Below are 26,050 nucleotides of genomic sequence, written 5' to 3' on the forward strand. Positions count from 1 at the left end.
TGAAATATAACTTTGATTAGATTGTCCAATCTTCCTATAATCCTGTCTCAACTGGGCTGCTGCCTTTCATTTCTTTTCATTGGCAGTAGCACTGTCAAAATAAAAATAACAAAAACAAAAACAAAACAAAAAAAATCTATCATTTTACAATCTGGAACCTTGGTCTGAGAAAAATACTATATATTTTACTAACCATTTTCTTTCCTTTTAAGATGGCTTAACATTGTGAGTATGTGTACTATCTGACACATAGTGTCCATCTGATGGTCATTACAAAATCAAAGATTTTATTTCTTGAATCCGAATGAGCACATACTAGTGAGTGTAAGGATAACAGTGGTGAGTAACAAATAAGAAATTTCAATCAAGCTGATAAAACAATCATATCGCTTTGAATTTATTTATCAGCTTCAGTCATGCAGGAAATGTTGCTGTTAGATAACATGTAAAAAGATAATGGTTACAAGAGTGAGATATTTCCAGCTTCATTTTAGCTGATACGGCTTATCTGTGTTAAGAGGATTCTGAAGTTATCTGCGCTGTGTGTCTGGAAATTTCTACTTCACTAATGCAACAGGATGAGGCAATTTTCTGTTCAGACACTGTGAATGCAATTAGCAGCTGCCTTGCAAGATCCTTCCAAGATGCCCAATGTGATCTGAGGACATGTTCTATGGGCACAAACAGGGAATAGAGAGGAAAAATAGTTTTAAAAGTTCTCATTGTTTAGGACTTAGATAAAAACCACATTCTATACATATATGGAATTGTATATAAATATCATATAAAAGAGTGAATTATATCACGTAGTGTTTAGAAAATTATTAAAAAGCAGAGTAACAGCAGGCTATAAAAATGATCTTGTTTGCAGGCAACATTTGTTTTTGTTTCCCCACTGGAGAAGTTTTGGATGTTCAATTATAGGCCTCATTGCTTCAGCATTATTTTCAACTGAAATGTCGGAACTTGGAAAAGCATATCTAATGTGCAAATTAAGTTTATTGCCGCTCATTTAGTTGTTTATTCTTTGTGATAGAAGTCTTTATTATACCCACATACAGAATGCCCTCTGCTTTTTCTCATGCAGAATGAGAGCACTCTCTAAGATTGGTCAGCATTACTGAGCATAATACATACCCAAGACAGGCAGATAATTGGAGGTTTTGTGGATTTAAACAGCAATGTAGAGACTTTGAAGAGTTTAGCCAACCTTTATCAAGAAGCTCTGCTTATTTGAATGTAAATTCCCAGAGAAATGGCAGGACATTGGAACACATTGTCATATTGTAGAGACTGAGATCATAGCAGTGAAGTTTTAGTGAGTATGACCATCTCACTAAAAATATTCATTGCACAGTCTACATTCTTCTTACACAGAGGGATTTGATGTATTTTCATGCAGATATTTTTGAATTATAAAGTATTGATGTAGAAATTATTTTTGAGGATGAATATGATATCCTCAAAAATTATATATATAATTTTAACACTGATCTGGACAACTTTTTTTATTTTTCCTTTAATATCATAAGTAATGTTGGAGTTGTTTCTTAGTCTTCATTTACTGGATGATTACAATTTTATAAGTGCAATTATAGAAACAAACTGGTGATTTGAAACAAAATTAATTAGTGTAGGTCTCTGTGTGATTTCTTTGGGACTAAATGGCTGCGAGACCAGGAAGGACAGGGAACTTCTGTCAACACTGAGGTAGGTTGTTGCCTAATTTTCTGAGTAAATATCATATTGATATCCAAAACAACTTTACCAGTCTGCTCCTAACAAAAATGGGAGACTGTTTCCTTTACCCAACATCCTCTCCAGCATAAACTGTCATTAGTGTGTTTGATCTTTGCCATTCTGACAGGCATATGATGGAATCTCAGAGTTGTTAGTTTTGCATTTCTCTGATGACTAAGAATGTTTAGCATTTCCTTAAGCATCTTTCAGCCATTTTAGACTTATCTGTTGAGAGTTCTTTATTTAGGTCTGTATCCATTTAAAAAAAATTATTATTTTAATGTCGTTTCCTCAGTTCTTGTATATTTTAGAGATCAGCCCTCTGTCTGATATGATGATGGTGAAGATATTTTTCCATTCTGTAGGATGCCTTTTTGTCTTATTGACCATGTCCTTTGCTTTATAGAAGATTTTCAGTTTCAGAAGGTCCCATTTATTAATTGTTTCTCTCAGTGTCTGTGCTGCTGGGGTTATATTTAGAAAGTGGTCTTATGTGCCGATGTGCTCAAGTACACTTCCCACTTTCTCTTCTATGAGGCTTAGTGTGGTTGGCTTTATGTTGAGGTTTTTGATCCACTTAGACTTGAGTTTTGTGCATGGTGATAGATATGGATCTGTTTTCATTATTCTACATATTGATATCCAGTTAAGCCAACACCATTTGTTAAAGATTCATTTTTTCCATTTTTTTTGTATCTTTGTCAAAAATCAGGTGTTTGTTGGTCTGTGGATTAATATCTGGGTCTTCAACTTAGTTCCATTGGTCCTCCTGTCTGTTTTTATGCCAATACCAGGCTGTTTTCAGAACTGTAGATCTGTAGTAGAGTTTGAAGTCAGGAATTGTGATACCTCCAGAACTTCCTTTATTTTACGGGATTATTTTGCCTATCTTTTTTTTGTTGTTGTTTGTTTGTTTTTGATTTGTTTTGGGTTTTTTTTCTTTGTTTTTGCTTTTCCATAAGAAGTTGAGTATTGTTCTTTCAAAGTCTGTGAAGAATTTTGCTGGGATTTTAATCAGCATTGCATTGAATCTGTAGGTTGCTTTTGATAAGATTGCCAGTTTTACTGTTTTAATTTACCTACCCAGGAGTAGAGATACTTCTTCAATTTCTTTCCTCAAAGATTTGAAGTTCTTGTCATACAGGTCTTCCACTTGTTTGTATAAAGTTACTCAAAGTGTTCTATGTTATTAGTGCCTATTGTGAAGGATGACGTTTCTGATTTCTTTCTCAGCCTATTTATCATCTTTGCTAGGAGGGCTACTAATTTTTTATAATTAATCTTGTATCCTGCTACATTACTGAAGGTGTTTATGAATTGTAGAAATTCACTGATAGAATATTTGGGGTCATTTATGTAATTTGCTGATTATCATATCATCAGCCAATAGTGAGAGTTTAAATTTTTCTTTTCTAATTTGTATCCCCTTAATCTTGTTTTAATTTCTTATTGCTCTAGCTAGGACCTTAAGTACTATATTGAGCAGATATGGTTAGATAACACAACCTAGTCTTGTTTCTGATTTCAATGGAATCATTTGAGTTTCTCCCCATTTAGTTTGATGTTGACTGTAGGCTTGCTGTATATTGCCTTTATTATGTTTAGGTATACTTTGTATCCCTGCTCTATCCAAGACCTTTAGCAGGAACAAATGTATTTTGAGAAGGCTTTTCAGCATCTTATGAGATGATCATGTGTTTTTTTTTTCTTTTTTTTCTTTTTTTGGTTTGTTTATATTATGGGTTACATTGACAGATTTTTGTTATGTTGAATGATTCCTGAATCTTTTTGGATGAAGACTACTTACTTGGTCATGGTGGATGATTTTTCTGATGTGTTCTTAGATTCAGTTTGCCAGTATTTTATTTAGTACTTTTGCATCAATGTTCACGAGTGAGACTAGTCTGTAATTCTTTTTCTTAGTAATGTCTTTGTGTGATTTATATATGAGGGTCATAGTAGCCTTGTAAAAAGAGTTTGGCAATGTTCCTTCTATTTCTATCATGTGGAACAATTTGAGGAGTATTGATACTAGTTCTTCTGTAAAAATCTTGAAGAATTCTGTGCTGAAACCATTTTGTCCTGCGCTTTTTTTGGTTGGGAAACTTTTGATGACTGTTTCTATTTCTTTAGCATTTATAGGTCTATTTAATTTATTTATCTGGTTTTGATTTAATTTTGGTTAGTAATATTTATCCAGAAAATTATACATTTCTTTTAAGTTTTCAAATTTTGTGGAGTATAGGTTTTCAAAGTATAATCTGAAGGCTCTCTAGATTTCCTCCATATCTGTTGTTACGTACCCTTTTTTTGTTTCTGATTTTGTTAATTTGGATAATTCCTCTGCCTTTTGGTTGGGTTGGATAACTGTCGATTTTCTTGAGTTTCTAGAAGAACCAATTTTTTGTCTCATTGACTTTCTCTATTTTTTTCTTTGTTTCTGTTTTACTGATTTCAGCTGTCAATTTGAATATTTCCTGCCATCTAGTCCTCCTTGGTTTTGTTCTAGAGTTTTCAGATGTTCTGTTAACTAACTAGTGTGAGATTTTTCCAGTTTCTTTGTGTAAGCATTTAGTGCTATGAACTTTCTTCATACTGCTTTTAATATTCTTATTTTCCAAGAAGTTATTTCATATAAACTTACATAGTTCCAATAATTGTATAAGATATATGTGTATATATATTCAATATATGTATAGATAGATAGATAGATAGATGATAGATAGATAGATAGATAGATGATAGATAGATGTATATACCTATCTATATATATACTCATTGCTGTTCCTTGCCTAATTCTAATTTTTGTTTGTTTCCTCTTTGAACTATGGAATTATTTATTATTTTTATGGATTATTTTCATATTATTTTAAAGAAAACAAATAGTGGTGACTTCAGCTAAACTGGAATATGTGGACCATGATTACCTTGATTACTTTGTGCTTTGAAATTAAAGGACATCCATCCTAACCTATGGTAGAATATAACTAAAGCACCACATGCATATTTTAGTGTATATGAACATACTTTATCAGATAATCTTAGTACGCGACAAAATATTTAGTATGTCTCAAAATATGGTAACCTTTTTTGTTTTTCTGTTTGTATGCATGACAAGCAAAAGCATGTAAAATAAAGGTTAAAAAATTTTCACTTCCAATTAGCTTAAGTTACAGAAATAAAGTCCACATCATACCAATTTCTGTTATATTTTTGTTGCTTTGAGCATTACTGGGAAACATCAGCCTTGACTTTTCTGTGTTTTCTTACCCTTGTTTGTTTGGTTAGTTTTCTGTGGACATGACAGTAATTCAATTCCATGTCTATCTCAGTTCCTCTCTTTCATGTCAACTTAACTGCTACTGGGTATCAATACTGTGTTGTTTAAATACCACCCTTTTCTTTTGTTAAATATATCCCCTTGTTTTTACATATTTAACGTTCCAATATTTTCTGAAAATTTATTCCATAAGGAAACAGCTTAGAAAATGCCTTTATTCTATGATTACCATGATTAATAGTTTGCTTAGAAATACAATTCTGGATTTTAATGGTCACTCTTGAAATTTCATGATGTTACCATGCCCTGAAAACTGAAGACATTTGGCTTCCTCATCCCTTCATTCTACTATCTTTCTCTCTAGCTAGGACTCTACTTTCTCCTGATATTCCATAATTTCAAAATGGTGCCTTGTAGTTCAATTATCCTTTCTACTATGATATTGAACACTGGCCAGGCATTTCTTAAAATCCTATAGTTCCTGGATTGGGCTATCTTCTATAATTCATAATTACTTCATCTTATCTTTTGAATTTAACTATTGGATTCTCTAAAGTAGTATTCTAACTTACATCTATAATTATATTCCGATAACAAGCATGCATATATATTTTCCTCTGTTCCTGTTTACTCCTAGTCTTTATTTAATTCTATTTTAAGTTTAATCTTCTGGAACAAGATAATTTTGATATACTTTAAATATTTTTAATTTTTGACTATTCACCTATATAATATCTTTGTATGTTCTTTCCGGAAAGTATTTCCTGGAGCATTGTTCTTATTTAATATGAATGTACCCTTTTCTTCCCCAAACTAAGTTTTCTTCTTTCTTTGGTTAACATTCTATGCTTTATCAAAAGTACACAAAGATCCCTTGTGAGTCTTAGCTATTTAATCATAGGTAAGATAGAGTTAAAAAAAAGTTTTATCATAGTTCAGATAATATTTGGGGTTTACTGATATATTGTTCTCCAATCAAGGTGCCCCACCAGGGAGGATATATTCCAACTTCCAAAGATCACTGTTACAGACTTTCTTCTTTACTTATTTGGCAACTCTGACCACCAGTGTCCTTTCTGCCATAAACAGGTCTTTCCATCCTCCAGCAGTGATGAAAAATTTGCAAGAGATCATATGTGAAATTTTCTGTAGGGTCCCCACCCTTAATTGTGCCACAAAATTAGCTGTTTATATTCCTTTTGCTTTGTTTACATTACTCAACCAACCATCATAATAGCAAAATGAAGTTCTTCTTTAAATTTTGATCAACAGTGAAGGAAACATTGTTTGGGAGTTAATGGGACGTTAATACTCTTCATCACAATTTTCTGTCCGATTTTCTTTCATATTCATCGTGACCACCCCAGCAATGATTCTTATTTTCTCAATCAAATAACCCCACAAATACCAAAATAAGGGAAATTTAAAAAGTCCCTTTCAAATAATCTTAGAGGGCTGCCAGTATAATTTTCTCTTAAAAATAATGTAAAACATGTGAGATGAACATGATTTTAAGTATGCTCTCACACATAACAACTTATTGCCATAGTCAAATATTAGCATGCTTGTCTGCATTCCTCCTAATAATGCTTTCATTTATGGTGACAATAACCAAAGCTAGGTCTCTTATCAAATTTCCAGGCCACACTAAAGTGTCACCCTGCAGGTCACTAGTACACTGTGGCTACTCTTCATAATTACCAACTACTTTTTTTACTTACCACTAGCAAGTGCATCAGCATTTCCCCTACCAATCTTCTCCTGGTATCCACCATTGCACAGAATGCTTTCATGTGTGTGGCAATCTTAGGTTCTTCATATAAATTAGTTTTAGGAATATTTTTTTTTCTTCCTGGAAACAATCCTATTTCTTATGTCATCTTGGAAGATCTATGCTGTCAGAAATGAAAACACCTTTCTTTGGTCATTGGACTGAATAATATGCCAATGAACTCTGGTCAGACAGTCTGTATTTTCTTTATCCTTCCAATGAATGATAGATACAAACTATGCTTTTATATTTTAACTTTTGTGAATAACACTGCAATGAATATAGGAGTGTAAGAAGACCAAAGTGTGTTGGGTAATATGAAAGTTCTCATTTTATGTTTTTATGGAACTTCTTATTGGTTTTAATTTTTTTCCTAATTGTTGTATCTAATTAAAAATATAATGAAGAAAGTGCGTGTTACCTATACTTCACAGCCTCTTATCTCTTGCCTTTTTGTTAAGAGCTCTTCTAAAAGACGTAAGTTTTTAATTTGCATTTCTTTGATGATATATTTTAAGTATCTTCATAGATACTCTTAGCCATTTATGTTTTCTTCAGAGAAACTGTGTATTTACTTACAAGTTGAACTACTCTCACATTAATAAAGCTCTCATTGTTAAAAAAAAAACAATTCCAATAGAGGCATGTACTTGCAAAAATGTACAGAAAAAAAGCTCAGCATATTAAAAATTAGAGATTTTTAGAAACTTAGGGAGGGGATCACCTTTCAAAGCATTTTTTAATGTTTCTAGTCTTTACAAGTTATCTTGTAAGAAAAAATATTGTAAAAAAATATCACCCATTTGAAGTGTAAATAGTCCACTATAAAACTTTTTATTTATATCTTAGCAACATTTTCTGTCATGTTATAAATATATAAAGGCAGAGTCCCATGTTTGTTTGGAGAGAATGCACTGTTTTGCACATTGTGGAACTTGGGGGTGGAATTGTCATCTTCAAGCAGTCACCTTCAAAAGATTATCACACACAAATAAAGATTTCAACCATGCAAGTTGTGTAAAACAAAATAGAATTATAAAAAGTAATTTATTCATTATTGTCAATGATATCAGACACACATTTTCTAACCTTTTTGGGACTTCTAAAATGCTCTGAGAAATCAACACATGCAATATTGTCCTTGGCAACTGATATAGAGAACAAATTTAATTAGTCTTAAAAAACCAGATTTTATGTTTCTGACATGTTTTGTGTGTTTAGTTTCCCTGTCTACTAGCAAGTTCATAATTGAAAATGAATTATGAAAAATTATTGGCAAACATGTTTTTAAAATTTGAAAAAAAGTTATCAAAAGTGATCTAATTTCTATGAAACTTTCCCTTATATATCTGAAAAGCAAGATGGGTATGCGAAATTATTTTGGCGTGATGACTTTGTGTTCCAATGAAGACTTTCAAAAATGGCTACTACTAATTTTCCAAACTTTTCCATTTGTATGTCGGATATGCTTTACAATGTAGTTAGTTTTTATTACTTTAGAAGCTATGTCGAAACTATTTTTCTATATTGTGTAGAACAATTTTCATTCCACCTACCATTTTATGGCTGTCTTCTATTGTAGAAAAATTTTAGAAATACAATAGAGCTAGAGGAAATAATAGAGTTTTATGTTAATATCACCCAGTGTGGAAATTAAACAACTAATTTCTAAATTTCTTTCTTGAAAACCCTTACTTACTGACTCAACACTTATAATATTTAACTGGAGGCAAATTCCATATATGTTATATTTCTTTGGTAACCACTTCTGAATGTGTTTTTAAAATATTTAGGAATATTTATTTACCATAAAACAAAAATAGAGCTAGTATCATAAAAAATGAAGCTTTTCCTCTAATATTGAGGATTTTAGTTTTCATGATTATCTCATAAATATTAATATGTATGTGCATTCATCACATATGCTGTATGTTCACATGATGTATTCATTCCCTATTTCATCAAACTTTTAAAGTTATTAAACAAATGGAAAACATTATGTATCTATGAAGTATAGGAATTCTTGAATTAGTATGTATCTTAATTCTGGGAATTCTGGAAATTTCTTTACATTAAACTGTCATATGGAGCTCTAAGAATGCAATTAATCACAAAATTAATTCTGGGGAATGCTGAACCATGGTGTTTACAAGTAAAATTTTCTTGACAATGCATTTTACTGACAGTGAAATTTTCCTGTATCCAAGGTATTAGTCACTCTCATGTTCTATTTCAGAGAGAGTCAATTGTCCTAAACAGAAGTGTTATTCAAAATTTTTATCAATGTCTTCTCAGCCTAGCATTTGCAATAACTACAAAAATTGACTGGAGAGGCTTCTGAAAAGTCCACACTCAGGGATCTCGCTTGAAATCTACTGAATCAGTATTTTATGTGGAAATTGAGAAATTTGCATTCTGAACACATTCAACAAGGAAATCTTGTGCATGCAGAAATTTCAGCATCATTTGCCTAGACATCCAATGAACACGGATGGTATATGCAAGAAAAAGGAAGTAATGTAAAATGGATTATTTTATCCTTTTTGTTTCAAGATGAAGATGCTTAATGAATCTGAAAGTTTTACTAGTGATAGTCTAGTACAGTCCACTTCTCTTCGTTTAATTTGTATGATTCAGACTCTAATGCACTTCCTAATTAACAAATTGTAAGAAACATTTCAACATAAACTTCAAGTAACATAAACTACTCTTTTGGAACATACCCACACTTAGGAAAGGAATAGAATATATGAAAACATGTTCATTTTTTCTTTTGTTCTGAGTGTTTAAATAAATCTCTGAGATGCTTGACTATTAACATATTCAAGATTATGCAAATGAAAAAATAATAGATAACAAAGTTCACTCTTTTCCCCCTGAAAGTAGTCATAAAGACTTTGCAATTTTTTTTTAAATCAAGTATCACTCTTTATTTCTGCAGATATGATCTTGCCCTTTGTCCTATGTACATACCATGAGTTTTCCTCTGGTGCTGTGAATGTTTGCAAAATGATTACTCTAAGAGAATAATCAGTGCTCCCTGACTGTTCGAAAGTTACGTAGATAGTGTAATGTTGGTTCCTACACAGTTTGGAGAGGGGAACATGAGACCCAAGCCTTGCTTTGTCTACACAGGAGGATTCTTACAGGTGATGCTATGCTCAGTTAACAACACATCATTTTTTCTTGGATAATGTGTCTGTCTATATAGTTATTGTCTCTGTCTGTGTACATGGCAGTTACTTTTCTCATTGCTCTGATAAAATAGTTGACATTATCAACTTAAGGAAATAAATATTTCTTGTGGTCACAGTTTGAGAAGATATAGTCCATCACAGCAGGCAGGGCATAGGAACAGAATTTAGTCATTAGTCAGAGTGTACAATAACACAAATACTAGTGTTGCCTGACTTCCTCATTTCCCCCTTTTAATCTAGTCTTGTCTCTTAGGCCATGTTTTAGTAGCACCTGTAATCAGGATGCATTGTTCCTCATTAAAACTGTTTAGAAATACTTCAAATATATGCTCAGAAATGTGTCCCTAAGTGATTCCAAACCTATTCGAGTTGAAAATGTGCAGGTGAAACTCATAATAAACACCCCATTTTTTCATATATCATTAGGGCCAATGCTTACATCATACTTTCAGTATTTCACATATCTTTCAAGAAAATTACACCTTTCTTTTTTAAATATACTTTAATAAACTAAAATTGCATGTATCTATATAGCACTGTATGATGTTTTCATTGTTATATTATTAAATTAAGCTTATTAACTTATCAGTCATGTAATACTTATTGCTTTTAAAATAGAATTATGCTAATTATACTCAGAAAATCTGAGTAAGTGATATATTATTATTACCTATAAATCCTGTTGTTGAATAAGCATTCAAACTTATCTTCCTATCTAGATGAAATTTAATCCCTATGAACATCTTGTTCTCTTTTCCCATCTTTCCAATCCCGTTATCTTCTAGTAATGCTGTTCTCTTCTTCACTCATATGTAGTGATATAATTATTACCATCGTATGCAGGGCTTGCTCCTAAGACACTCTATCCAGTCTCATGTTGTTTCCTGATAAAACATGTGTCATACGTGATTTCCTATTCCACTGTTGTCTTAAATTTCTTCATCTGCCTATCACTGAACTTGTTTTATACTTATGTCTAATATCTAGTGATGTGATGTACCCCGCACATGAACATGTGAGTTATACTCTTATGCAGTAGCTCAGGACTGGGTACTGTTCCGGTAGTGCACACATGAGAAGGTAGCCTATTGTGCAGGTATGCATGTTTATGCCTAATGACTGTTAGGGAAGCTTGGTTCCCAAGTGGGCGGGTAGGCACATAGGGTCTACATTCATGTGGGTGGATGTGATAGTGGGGACAGCAGCAGAGAGCAGCCGTGGACAGCAATAACAGCTTCAGTTGAAAGGATTTTGAGAGTCAGCCCCTGCCTCCAGCGAAAGAGTCAGCCAGCTTGCCCAACTCTTGCTGTGGCAAGTTCAGAAATGTTAGTTCTCCAGTCTCAGCAGCAGGGTACGAGCTGGTAGTACACAGGCAACAAACTTTGCCGGCAAATTTTTACAAATAAAACATATATTTATGTTTGGGCAGTGCAATAAAGCTTATCATACTGTTGCATGAATTCTTCAAAGAGTTTAGAAAATCCATGAGTTTTGAACACTTCTACAGCATGACAAAGTTAATCTCCACAGGGCTAGAAATAAAAGTTTAATTTCAAGATTATTTGATACAAGGAGAAGAACTCTATTTTTATATGAAGCTTCAGGAAAACCAATTATTAATGAGTTTCTCATTGTAATTGAAAAAACCACAATGGAATGAATAAGTGACATTTAAACTAATACACAAATCATAATGCTATGCCAGCTTCCTGCACAATGTCCATATCAGAACAAATTTCAAGGTTCTCTCATATACATTTACCTGAAAAGATAAATAAAAACTTGAGTAATATATTTCACAGTGATAAAAGATGAAATTATTTTAGAATAAATAATACTCTGCATTTATGTGTATATTAATAGCTCATGTTATAAAAAGCAGTTTTTCAGAAGTTCACAGAAATATTGCAGTCTGAAACTGAAGTTCATAGCTCTAAAAATGTTATATTGGCCTTAAAGTTCCTTGGTAAAATAAACATTTTATAAAATGTTTATCAAAGAATAAAAAATAAAAAAAATGTTTACTTGCAAAGAGTAGTGATGTAGCTCAAGTAATTACCTCAAATGAAAATAAAGTTGCTAAAAATATAGATTCCAGTGGTCTGATGAATTTATAAAAAAGCAAGTAAGAAAAATCTTATAATCAAGATATAAGTTCAATAAAATGGTATGTGTTTTAATATATATGAATTGATTGAACCACTTATGTATCAATATCACCCTTATCAAATTTTATAAGCAGTAAAATATTTTAGAGAAAAATGGTATTAAATAGTTTCAAAACAAACTTTCCATGTCGCTTGAGCTAAGCCTATGTTTACTGATGATATGGCCCAAGTCCTATGTCTAGGACTGTTAGGAGACTTCATCTTTTTTTTTTTTTTTTTGTATTCATTTAACTGCTTGACCCATTTCTATCTAGCCTCTTCTAGGCTAATTCTCACATATTAATTTAGCCCATTTCTAATCATCTGTGTAAGCACCCCAAGGTGCGCTTACCGGGAAGATTCTAGCCTCCGTCCATCCTGACGTCTCTGCTCCAGAGAGCAGAGCTGTGGGGTCTCTCTCGGAGCAGAGCAGAGTCTGACCTCACTTCCTCTTCTTAACTCTTCACTCATGTTTTCCTGTGACTTATCAGGACTTTCTAGCATCTACGAAACAGACTTCTTTATACAGACTGATAAATGTCCTTGACAACAAGGTATGTGGCTCTTTCTTGCCACGTGTGAGCTTTTCTTGAGTTACTTTTACTGGCCATGAACTTCCTTGTTTAAGCAATCTCTTTTCTACAAAATAATCCCTCAAAAGTAGAACATACTAATGGAATTACTTCTCACATATGGGGATGCCAGAGTTTTGGTGTTGTATACAATAACACAGTCTCATACATGACAGCCACCTTCTGTTGACACATTTATGAAGGTAAATATACAGTGTTACTCAGTGCTTTGTTTTACATCCCATCTCCCACAATTATTTGTCTAGTTCTTAACCGAAGGATGGAGGCATGAAGAGTCCTCAAATAAATACCTGTCATACATTTAAAAGCTGGAACAGTCTAGTGAAAGTATAACAGATATATATCATACTATGATAACTTCTTATTCATGAAGCTTTAGTCACTACTGTATTGCCAATGAGCAACACATATAGAAAATAATTAGTTTAATTTTGCCACTATGCTGTATCTTTTAAATGGAAGAAGTGGTTGTAATTTTTAATGCTTGAAAATTAGTTAAAATGCTTAACGTAAAGACTTAAACAGGGACTGTTTGACTTTACCAACACGTCTAATTAGCCAACTCATCTGCCTACAAATATGAATAAAATGATAGGGTTTTTTGTTCAAAGAAACTACTAGACAAAAACATTTCCTTATTACCAAAATTGTATTTAAAATGTTAGATATCACTTGGGAAGTGATAAATTGTAACAAAATTGATTTAAAAAAAGCACTTTAAGTTGGAAATGGAAGCAATCATCAAGTCCTCTGTTCAGACTACTCCCTGATTTTGACATAACAGAATATATCTAACATAATATTCTCTCCCTTATATTCAGAAATGTAAGGTTCTCTTTCATTTTTACCATGGCTGATTCATCAAGTTACCTTAAAACCCACAAATATTGTGCTGGAGAGATGACTATGAAGTTAAGAACAGTGACTTTTCTTCCAGAGGTTCTAAGTTCAATTCCCAGCAACCACTTGGTGGCTTACAACCATCTGTAACGACATCTGGTGCCCTCTTATGTCTGTCATACAAGCAGAACACTGTGTAAATAATAAATAAATCTTGAAAAAACCCTAAAATTATTACTTCCTATATCCAACGTTTATGTCTTTGCCAATATATTTTGATACAAACTAGCAGTTTAACATTTTGTAGGCAAAATTGAGTAATGCATTGTTTCAGTATGTTCCTGTTCAAATGTCCTTTAAAAAATGGCGAATGTTAATCTAAATTTATATGCAGGGCCTCTCTAGTAATGATGAAAAACTTGTTTTCTCTAACAGAGTCTCTCCAGGTATACAAACCACTCTTAAGGCCAGACCCCATGCTCAGGAATAGATAGCTAACACAAACTGAACTGAATGGGATTTTGGAGCTATTTTCATCTCATAAGGCTTTGTCTGAGCTTCTTCTCTTCCTGCTCCTTCTCCTCCTCCTCTTCTTTTTTTCTTTCTTCTTCCCCTACTCTTCTCCTTCTTCTCTTTTCCTCCTTCTCCTCCTTCTTCCTCTTTTCTAATAGATCTTTTGCTTGTACCAACCTTGTGATTTTAGGGGATTTCTATATGTTCCAAAGAATGTGTCTCTATGTCTATATGTGTTTCTTTTGTATTTTCTTCATGTTGCTTTTGTCTTAAACAGATTTGTTTACTTCTATTTTATCTTATTTATCTCTTTTGTCTTTTTATAGATTCCTGTTTGTTTTTTTAAAAATTATTTATCTTTATTCTATATCTATTGGTGTTTAGCCTGCATGCATGTCTGTGTGATGATGGCAGATCTCCTGGAGCTGGAGTTATGGACAGTTGTGAGCTGCCATGTTGGTGCTGGGAATTGAACTCAGGTCCTCTGATAGAACAGCCAGTGTTCTCAACCACTGAGCCATTTCTCCAACCCCACCTGTTTGTTTTAATGAGAATCAAAACAAGAAAGGATGTGGATTTGTGTGGGTGGGGAGGTGGTAGAGATCATTGAGATGTTGGGGGAGGTGGAATTGTTATCATGACAAACTTTATGGAAAACATAACAACAAAGAAAGAAATGATGAATCTTGGTGTTGGTGAAGCCTCAATGCTCTGTGATTAAAGCTGCATATTTCACTATAAATAACTAAAATGCCCATGAATGTTATTCTTTTTTATAACTCAGGAAACCTAAATTCATCTCAGAAATGACTTTGAAATTTTATGCCATGGTGTAGGGGGACTTGTGGAACAAGTATTGGCCTCTAGAAAAAAAGAAATATTCCTAAGAAGAATGTTTCTATGACAGCTACATATTTTGATATCAAAAATTGTGGAATTACAAATAGAGACTCCCATCTTTCCTATTCATGTTTCAACTTCAGTTAAAAGAAAAAAATGACCATCATAAGCATTCTTAATATAGGTTTCATTCAAACTTTTAAATATAAGCATGCAATTATAAAACTACACAACTTGTGGTGTATCTAGACTTAGAAATGTAATTTCTCTTATGGATTCTTAAGCTAATTAAGTATTTAGAGTGGTAGCTATGCATTTTTAATATTATTGCTAGATATTTAGAATAAAATATAAAAATAGTGTAGTTCCCTAAATGTGGAATATTGTCCTATGAGATCTTTACTTTTTACACCTCAATTAAGAGGAAATTGTGTTTAATGTAAGACCTTTATCATTTATTTTGAGAATTTCATATAATGTGTTTAGATCATTCTCATCCACCTCAAACCCACCACCTCTAATTATCTTAATGTCCACCATATCCACCCATTCTATCCTCCTTAGCCTAACAACTTCATATATCCTTTTCATTCTTTTGTTAATCTTTGAAAATAAAATATACTTTGATTATGTTCTCCACACCTAACTCTTTCTAAATCCTGCCCACTTCCCTAAACTCAATTTCAAGCTATCTCTCTATCTCTCATTAGAAAAAAAATAAAAATAGAAAGTAATAAAATAAAAGGGAAAACTAAGATAAAAATACCAAAACAAAACAAAAAGCACACAAAAGACATGGAATCTGTTTTGTGTTTCCCAACTACTCATTTATGGGCATAATGTCTAACTTGGAGTGTGGTTCATATACCCAGCGTCACCCCATTAGAAAAAATTAAATAAACTGATTTTCCCATTGACAACAGGTATCTATTATAAGTAGCTTCTTGCCTAGGGGTAGGACTTCATTTTTACTTCTTCCACATGAAGGGATTTTGTCTATTTTTAACTTGTGCTGATCTTATGAATGCTGCCACAGTCTCTATAAATTCATATGCCTATGAGCCCTGCTGTGACTGAAAGACATTGTTCCTTGTTTCCTTGGACCCGTTCACTGCCTCAAATTCTTTTTTTTTTTTCTGCCTTTTCTGCCTTTTAGGCCTTTTAGTCTTGAGGGCAGAGTTTGGAAAAAAAATTCCTTTTAGGGCTGAGTGTTTCAAATTCTTTCACTCCCTGCCTCTTGTCCTGTTGTGGGTCTCTTTGTTAGTTACAACCTTCTGTAAGAAAAAGCTTCTCTGATGAAGGTTGATCCTCTGCTCTATGGACATAGCAGTATGTAATTAGGAATTACTTTGTTACTGTGTTCATCTAGCAGAATGATAATAGTAGGTTTTCACTTAGACCCATGACCTTATCTAGTTTCAGGTTCTTGGCAATTTTAGCAGTTGTCAAGTATGGCCCCATCTCACAGTAGGGACGTTAGATCCAATCAAAAAGTGCTTGGTTACTCCATAGCATTTGTATCACTATTATATTACTATACCGTGCAGGAATTTCACTGTTTTAAGGTCACAGGATTTATGGTTACATAATATTAGTCATTAATTTTCTCCTCCTGTAGTGTGCAAAGTAACTTTTAACACCACAAATGCTAGTCAGTATGGGTGAAGGTTCTAGGTGGGCACCCCCTCAATTTCTCCATGCTTGATGGCGTAGGTGTGTCTTCATCAATAGAGTCTCACCATTAGAATTTAAAGGTAACTAATAACTATGGCCATAAGCTGTAATATATAGGGGGTTCAGTAGAGCTCTATTGGTGTATTTAGTTGGAACATTGGCTCCCTTATCATATTATAGCTCCATTTAAATTCCTTGAATATATGCTTATATTTCAGGAAGCTTCTAAATTGATCCATGGATCAAGGAGCTCAACATAAGACTAGACAGCATGATTCTGAAAACTGAGAAAATTTGGAATAGATTTGTTCCCATTAGCACAGGAAAGTCTATGAAGAAAAGGATGATCATTCAGACCATTGATAGCACAGCCATTAAGACCAATGATTGATCAGTGAGACACAGGAAGCTAAAAGAAAGCTTCTGTATAGCAAAGATCAGTATCATTTGAAGCAAACCAGCAACCTACAGAATAGAATAAATCTATACTAATTTTACGTTAAAGAGGATTAACAACTATAATTACAAGGAACAACAAAACAGAAAAAAAAGCCAAAGGGAAAAAAAATCCGAAACCAAACAAACAAACTGAAAACCCGGATCATTAAGAAAAAAATAGATAATGCAATTTTTAAGTACACATCATAGAACTAATCAGAAAGATCTCCAAAGATAAACAAACATCTGAGAATAATTTAAAGAAAGAAAGCAAAGATAACTTTAATCTCCTTCCCCCCAAACTGATCAAGCATTTATAGTCCCTCCCTAATAGGGGGTCTCTTGAACCTCTTCATGATCTGTGCTACAGTGTTGACTGGCTTTATCTAGTGCAAGCAAACACAGCGTCTATGAGGATATCAATGAAGCAGCCTTGTCATATCCCCAAAATGCTGCTTCTCACCAGGTCTCCCAATCTCTTTTTCTTAACATCTTCCTGCCCCTCTTCTGCTCTGTTTCCTCAGATTTGGGAGTGAGGGTGATACAAATGACTCATTTATTTATAATGTTTGAAAAAAAGAAGATTTTTTTCATATTAAATCAAATGGTGTTTTTTTTTCCTTTGGGGTAAAATAATAGCAAAACATTCAAAAATATGTGTTAGCATATTCTAAGTCTTTAAAGCACAATCTTTTCTCAACAGAGAGAACCGTCATTACAATACCACCATCTAAAATGGATGTTACAGTCGGTGAGAGTATCGTTTTACCCTGTCAAGTGTCTCATGACCCTACTATGGAAGTTGTATTTGTTTGGTACTTTAATGGAGATGTCATAGACTTACAGAAAGGTGTGGCTCATTTTGAAAGAATTGGGGGGGTAAGTATCTAAAAATGTTAAGTTCTTAATGAAGCATGTTAAACATGAGTCCACATAGTCCATAATCATTCTCTCTGTCATTATTACAGAAATAATCACCATCTGCACATAAAGCTGCATCTGTTTTTGTTTTGCTTTATTTAATGTATTTCACATAAATACTTGTTTGCTAGATGCAATTAACAGGGATAAGAAGGCGATAAATTATAGAAAAGTATAATAATCTTAATATGTCTTCTAATTTCAAAACTGTCTTATGTTTAATATCTACCCAGCTGTAAAGAAAATAGGACCCGCTGTGTGTGATTATTCATTCATCAAATTCTTTTTTTTTCTGTCTACAGGAGTCTGTTGGGGATTTGATGATAAGGAATATTCAATTAGGACATTCAGGAAAATATCTGTGCACAGTGCAAACAACACTGGAACGCTTGTCTGCTGTAGCTGATATCATTGTGAGAGGTGAGCAGAAATGATGAAAGAGGGGTTCTATTCTTTATTCATGATCATAAATGTCCATATAGAAATGGCAGCTGTCTGAGGAATTAAATGTGGATAAGGAAAAAACAGATAATTTCCTGGTTTGTTAATTCTAAGAGTCCATCATATGGGTTCTGTGGTTATGGGCAATAAATGACTATGCTTAGCACAAACTATCAATTGCTAAAATTTAGACTGGCCTACTATTTGCAATAATCAGTTACTGTCATAACAGAATAAAATGTATAGGATTTTACATTTGTCCATATTAGTTACATTTACTTGAACTACATTTGAGAGAGAATGGATAATTTGAAATCAGCTCATTGTAACATGTTATTCACTAAATATATTAGTATTGCCTACTCTATAGAGATGGCCTTTCTAAGTTAATGGGTCATCTTGATTACACATCTGGATAAGATAGATTTTTTAGTATTTAATCTACAACCATCAGCTTGTATTCAGTAATTTATTTTACATATATTGCAGGTAAACTAAGATACTCTAGGCCTCAATTGATATGTTTAAATATTTCCAAAACAGTTGTCATAAATGATGTTTTTCAAGGTCCCCCTGGTCCTCCAGAAGATGTAAAAGTGGAACACATTTCAAGTACCACTTCCCAGCTGAGCTGGAGACCTGGTCCTGATAATAACAGTCCCATTCAAATATTTACTGTTCAGACTCGTACACCCTTCTCGGTAGGCTGGCAAGCCGTTGCTACAGGTAAGTGACTTCCGTATTTGTGATGATTGTCTAACAATGATACTCATTGATATAATATCTTAATTTGATAACCCTAATAAACATATTTTACAATACTTAATTTTTATAATATAAATTATCAGCTATAACTCCAAACTAGAGATACCTCATATTGATAGCTTAATTATATACTTGGTAGCATTTAAAAAAGCAAGATTATATAAGAGAGTAGATAGGATGAAATAAACTCAGGGCTGAAATCAGTAAAATGGAAATAACAAAATATGCCATAGGGGAAAAAAATCAATAAATTAAATATTTAGTCATTGAATAAAAATCAACTTTTAACCAAAATAACAAAAGTAAAGAGAAAAAAAAAAGATCAAACTTCAAAACTGAGAAGTGAAAAAGATATTCCAACAGACAATGAGGAAACTCGGAGAATCATAAGGATATACTTTGACAATCTGGAAAACCTAAAGAAAATGAATTAATTTCTTGAAATATTGGTCAAAATGAGACAAACCATTTAAACAGACCCTAAACCCATAGCCAAATATCATTAGTGATTAAAAAATATTCCAGCAACAACAACAACAACATATACAGCCTCATCGATTCAGTGCTGATTGCTTTAAGATGTTCAAAAAAGAACTAATGCCAATACTCCACAAGGTATTCAAGAAAACAGAAATTGAAAGAATATTTCCAAATGATTCTTATGAAGGCATTATTAAACTAATGCCTAAACTATATGGCAATACAACAAAATAAAAAATCAAACAAAAAGGAAATAATAGCTCATCATTCGTTATTAACATAGATGCAAAAATTATCAATAAAATGCTTGAAACATAATATAAGGACAAACTAAAAAAGATTACCTACTGTGATTCAGAGTTTTATCCAAGAGATGCAGGGACGTGTTAAAGATAAAACAAAATAATTTATTACATAAAAATTCTACACGACAGAAACTATATGGTCATTTCCTTAGCTACCAAGAAGATGTGAAAAAATCCAACACCCTTTTATGTTAAAAATCTTGGAGAGGCTTGGGGTATGAAATAAGGCAACTGAAGGGGATCAGGAGGATTCAAATAGGAAAGGGAGAAGTCAAAACTGCAGGTTTCTGCAGATGTTATAATATTATTCATCAAACTCCCTAAAGACTCCCGCAGGACATTCCTATAGCTAATACATGCTTTCAGCAAAGTAGCTAGACACAAAATTAACAGATAAAAATCAGTAGCCTTTCTATATTCAAATGACAGTCTAGAAAGAAATGATGATACATTACCTTTCATAAGGGCCTCAAAAGTTAAAATACCTTCTAATAACTCTAACTAAATAACTGAAACACTTCTATAATAAAAACTATGAGACTTTGAACAAAAAATGTTGAAGAAGTCTTCAAGACTGCCCTCCCATTCTTATTGATCAGTATAATTAATATGAAAATGACCCAGTCTACCAAAAACAACCAACAGAATCAATCCAATGTTCATCAAACATCCTAAATAATCCTTCACAGAAATTTAAAAAAAGTAATTTTCAGCACCATATGTATACAAATGCAAAAAATAAAGATAATTTTATGCTCCTGACTAGTGCATATTCATGACCTTATTACTCAGTTCAGACTTTTGTTTGTTTGCTTCAGTCCCAGAAATTCTCAATGGACAGACATATAATGCAACAGTAGTTGGTTTGAGTCCTTGGGTGGAATATGAATTCCGTGTCGTTGCTGGGAACAACATTGGAATTGGAGAGCCAAGCAAGCCATCAGAATTGCTGAGAACCAAAGCATCAGGTAATAAAGAAATCAATGTTTACTCCTTTCTGTCAGAGCTCTTAAAGAAGGTATTTTATGCATCCTTTACAATTGCGTGAACAAAATTAGTGTTGATGAGTTAGGGTTTCCAGTCTTTACATTTGTATTGGACCAAATCCAGGTGAATCCCACTCATCTCTTTCTCACAGTTCGAGCTTTAACTTGAGTTGGATAATGGAAACAGATGTGTTAAAATAAGAGCTTTACAGAAGTAACTTTCAAAATATATTTCCTACCCATTCTTCAGTTGGGACGCTGTAATTGTGTTAGGGTTTGTTCATTAGTAGGTGGTAGTAAATAATTAATATAGCATCTACTTAACTCAACAAATTCTCATTTTCATTTGTTTTTTTTTTTCAACTCTGATCTAGTTATAAAAATATAAATTCTTCTTTGTGAAAATAAGGTAATGCCTAAACCACTGAACAAAAATGCTAATTTAGTACTGGCTAGTTCATTGAACAGCAGAATCCAAGTGAAACCTTACTCCAAATCAAGTCTTTGTACATTTTTATAACATATCCTCATTTCACCTCAGCCTTTAATTCCCCGATAGCATACTTAGTCTTTTATCATCTAAAGCTTATGTAATTCCCCTTTTTTTCTAGCGAAGTAGATATAAAACACCTTTGCTCTTTCTGTCCTAGTATAAAAAAAAACGAGATAAGTTATTTCCACAAAGGATGAACAATTATCAAAATTATCAGATACTAATAATTTCCTTTTAAAGGAAAGGTTTTTGTTTTCTTTTGTTTTGATTTTGTAATTCTAGGAATGGAATTCAGAGGCCTTCCCATGCCAGACAAGTGCCCATCCCACACCCTACACCATTCTTTTGCTTCAGAATAGATTATCAAAATAAATATATTTGATAATACTAACACTGAATTAAATCACGTTGAAATGTGAAAGTGAATGGGAGGTTCCTTTATTTTATGGAGGATGGACTGAGAGCAGGACCTATAAAAAACCTCTTTGTTTCTGGCATTCTGTATTTGAACCCTTAACTATGGATTTGCCCACTGAGAATTGTCCAAATAGCACTTTACTCTCCACCCACATGAGCAGTGGCTTCAGTTCCACCTTGGACCCTAAGATTCAGGTGCATACTCCTTACTCTGGACACTAGCTTTATTTTCTAGGAATTTTTCCAGCCACTGTTTCACTTGTTTTGACAAGGTTGACTCCAATTGTGGTTAATGAAGTAACATTTGCATGCATACTGACCATTGTTACTCTCTTGAACAATAAGACTTGGAAATTTTCATACTGATATTCTATAAAGGTATACTCTATCATACTAAAGTATGAAAAAGCCCACCCCCTCTTTCTGGTAATCAAAGACCAATTTTTTTCAATACGGTTTTAATATTAAGGCTAGTATATGTTAAATTGGATAAAGAAAGTAGGGGATGAAGATATGGCTCAGAAGTTATGAGTTCTTTGCTTCCTGCTTTTCCCGAGGACCTGGATTGAGTTTATAGCATCCAGATTGAATTACTCACAATTCCCTGTACTTCCAGCTCTAGCACCCCTGTCTGATTTCCACAAGCACTTGCAAATGCATGGTGTATGTTTATACAAATACAAAGTACATAAATTATATAAATAATCTTTAAAAGAAAGTGTTTTTCTGCTTCTCATTACATTGGAAAATGGAAAAAAACAATTTAGCTTGATGTGAAAATATTACTTGATAACTATGGAAAGGTCTTGAATATATATGAAGCTGCCAAGTACTAATATATTGAGTAACTCTTATAGACATTATCCTGATCATGTCATTTTTGACAAAATGAATGATAATACTTAGACATTACAGCTTATGGAAAGATGAACTTTATGAAAAGAATAATCAAACAAAATGAAGGGTAAACTGAACCTTAAAATGTATGGTTGAAAATGCTATCTTAAGAAGGAGCATCAAATAATCAATTATCATACCATTATTGCTGATGTTGCTGATGGAGCTCATATATCTGCATAAAAGAATGAAGTAAAGAACCTATAATTCTTTAGTCACAATTTATTCACAATAGTTTGATAAAAAACTGACATGAGTAGTTGAGTTCTCCCCAACACACACACACACACACACACACACACACACATTTTTTTATCTTTGACTATAATCCCCAACCATACCCAGTGATCTTATTCCCAACTTCTGAACCTTGGACAAAAATGGTGTCATGTAAATAATTTTACACAGTTCAACATGCTGCATACATAGCATCTTTATCCAATATTAAATTTAGTTTGCTTTGTATTATGTCAACAGGAGAGATATTTTTAATCCCTCTACGTATGTGTTAAAATCGGTATTCTGACTATGCACTCCCTTTGAGATATATGCTAGCTCTTTTTATGTTTGCAATTTACCATGAGCCATGTTTACCACTGCAGTCCTCACAGACATAGAATTGAAAAACATATTCATATTATTATATCAGTATTAACAGGTGCCTTTGTCTTAGATCTGAAGATTAAGCTGAAGTCACAGCCCCTCAGTGACTTTCTGTACAAGAGAAAACTCTGATTTTACAAGTGAAAAGTTAAAAATTACTCTTCTTCTCTCCAGAGTAATTTGAGCACAAGAATTTAATTTTAAATGTTAAAATATCCTGATGGTTAAGAAAGGAAAAACATCCAGCTTGTTTATTGACAAAAAATAATTAATTAATGCACTGCCTGAGTAACTTGTTTACAGCACAACTGTATAATTGGGCACTAAATCAGCGGTGTCACCGTTACCATCTGAATGCAACATCATTTTGCCAATTAGTAGATGATGCATAATAATGTCAAACACACGATGTTACTTGATTTTTAATTAATTTTGGAGCCAAGGTGCCCATGTATCAAACAAAACTGTGTCCCCTCTCTTGGAAATTTGGATATGTGTAAACATCATTTATGTTCATTAAAAATTCAACACTCTCACAGTCTGCCAGGGTGAGAGCTTTGAAAGGTGAAACCCTCCCAAACAGAACTCTTCATGATGAAGTTATTTCTTTCATCCTTACCATCCACATTTCTCTTGATTGTCTGCAGTCCCCATTGTGGCACCAGCAAATATCAACGGAGGCGGTGGAAGCAGATCGGAGCTCGTCATTACGTGGGAGGTAATTTTCTGTCCGACTAAGTTATTTTTGAATAAGAAACATTCAGCTAGCCAGAGAGAATATTGAAAAAACAACAAAGCTTAATTTGATTATTACAGAGTATCCTCTGTATAAAAATTCAGGGCAAAAATGTACATCACCCTAATAATAAATGATTTAAGGATGGTATTATGTAATTGTTATTTCTCTAAAGTAAGAGAATGTGGCTAACTCAGCACACATTGTTCCACATATTAGAAAACGATAGCAGTATCTACTGAGCAGTGAGTCTTGTAATTATAACTGGTAGGTTGGGTATTATTTTATTGATTAGTTATAAAATTCTTTTATTGGGGATATTGCAGATTTAGTAGAGCACAGGCAAAAACTGATTATCGTTTGAACAGTGCCCTTTACAGCATCAACTGTTCTTTCCCAGCATCTAGAAGAAATGTTAGTAAGTAGCATCAAATAGCTTTTTTGGTCATTTTGTTTCAGTGTAACTTATAAATTCATTTTTCTTTTACAGATTACATTTTTTTTTGATTTTTTGAGACAAGGTTTCTCTGTAGCTTTTTGTTTCTTTCCTGGAACTAGCTCTTGTAGACTATTATCATTAGGCATCATAAACTTCAAAGCAGGTGTTCTAGTCTTTTGACATTGCAACATGGTCTTGCCACTTTCAAGTTGTTAATATTTTAAAAATTCCTCCTAACCTTTTAAGTAAATTCTCTTTTATTTTGTTGAGCACCATTCATTCATTCATTTATTCATTCATGCCTTTACCCAGTCACATGCAGCCTATAGATGAAAGGTTGGGCCTGACTGCTTCAGTTTCAGCCAGTCTACATTTCCTCATTCATAACTCCATACTTTCTTAGCTAGGAATTCTATAGTATGTAGGAGATTTGGCAAACACAATGTTCAGGAGTTAATAACCAAGGTATTGGGTGTTGGCAGATATGGGAAATCCAAGTAAAGACCAGACTGCTACCAAACAGCCTATGTTACATTATACAGATTCTTATAACAATTATCTGATCCAGAATGTCACTAATGGCAAGGTTGAGGAATTCGGCAACAGATAGAGAGAAAAAGAAAAGAGAATGAGCAAGCAATTGTTAGACAATGTTAATCATTCATCCTGCCTATATGGGGGTAAACTAGGGAGTAAATGTTGCTCCTCTAGGTTATAATTGACAGTGAGAGACCTACTGTAGATGCCCTGCAATTGATTTTTGCTTCTACGTCACTTATTTCATGTGGTTATTATGGAGCACAATGCTTAGATGATAGGGTGCCCTCCATTAATACTCTTTGGTAGGATCTGTGAACTAAGAGCATCGAATGTTCCAGGCCTAAGGGAGAGGAGAGACACATTTGTGCAGAACTGCAGGGTTTTGTGGGCCACCCAGAGAGACTCATGCCCCTCCAAAAAGGTTATACGATAGGGAACAGAGCTGTCATTTAGGGGGAACAGATATAAAATGTGGATTAGGTGGGCTGGTGTGGGAGAATTGTCTATATTCTGTCAATCATATTTTGAAATAAATGCTGATTGGCCAGGCAGAAGGTATAGGCAGGTCAACCAGACAGGAAGTAGAGGAGGGGGGATGAGAAGAGGAGAATTCTAGGAAGGAGGAAGCCCATTCCTCCCATTCCTCCCATTTCTGCCCAGACTTTGGAGAAGCAAGATGTAACCTACACAGCTGTGAAAGGCACCAAGCCATGTGGCTAACATAAATAAGAACAATGGGTTAATATAAGCTATAAGAACTAATAAGAAGACTGAGCTAATGGGCCAATATAACTTATGGAGAACTCCATGTGGTTTTCTTGGGGCTTGCCAGCTGTGGGAAACTGGGCAGGGCAGAAACCCCAATGAGCAGGCCCCATCATGTTACAGTGGGCACTTGCTGCAAGAGCTCCTTCTGCTCCTTCAACCAATAGCCTTTATAAGATACCAACACACTTGGGCATGGGTCTCATTTGCTTTAAAAAGTCAGTATATA

At 33.5% G+C, this 26,050-nt stretch overlaps 1 protein-coding gene across 1 annotated transcript in view; it reads left to right on the forward strand.

Moving 5' to 3' along the window:
- LOC126506075 (contactin-6) overlaps window positions 1-26,050 on the forward strand; it is a 340,519-nt gene that overhangs the window by 295,495 nt on the left and 18,974 nt on the right. Inside the window, exons 13-17 of the mRNA XM_050149362.1 lie at window positions 17,737-17,912; window positions 18,257-18,374; window positions 18,963-19,121; window positions 20,764-20,913; window positions 23,989-24,059. Of these exons, the coding sequence (XP_050005319.1) occupies window positions 17,737-17,912; window positions 18,257-18,374; window positions 18,963-19,121; window positions 20,764-20,913; window positions 23,989-24,059 (674 nt within the window). The remainder of the gene's footprint in view (window positions 1-17,736; window positions 17,913-18,256; window positions 18,375-18,962; window positions 19,122-20,763; window positions 20,914-23,988; window positions 24,060-26,050) is intronic.

This window comes from Alexandromys fortis, unplaced genomic scaffold (assembly GCF_014885135.2).
Source record: "Alexandromys fortis isolate MF-2015 unplaced genomic scaffold, M_Fortis_MF-2015_v1.1 scaffold_48, whole genome shotgun sequence".
In the NCBI taxonomy this organism is placed as follows: Eukaryota; Metazoa; Chordata; class Mammalia; order Rodentia; family Cricetidae; genus Alexandromys; species Alexandromys fortis.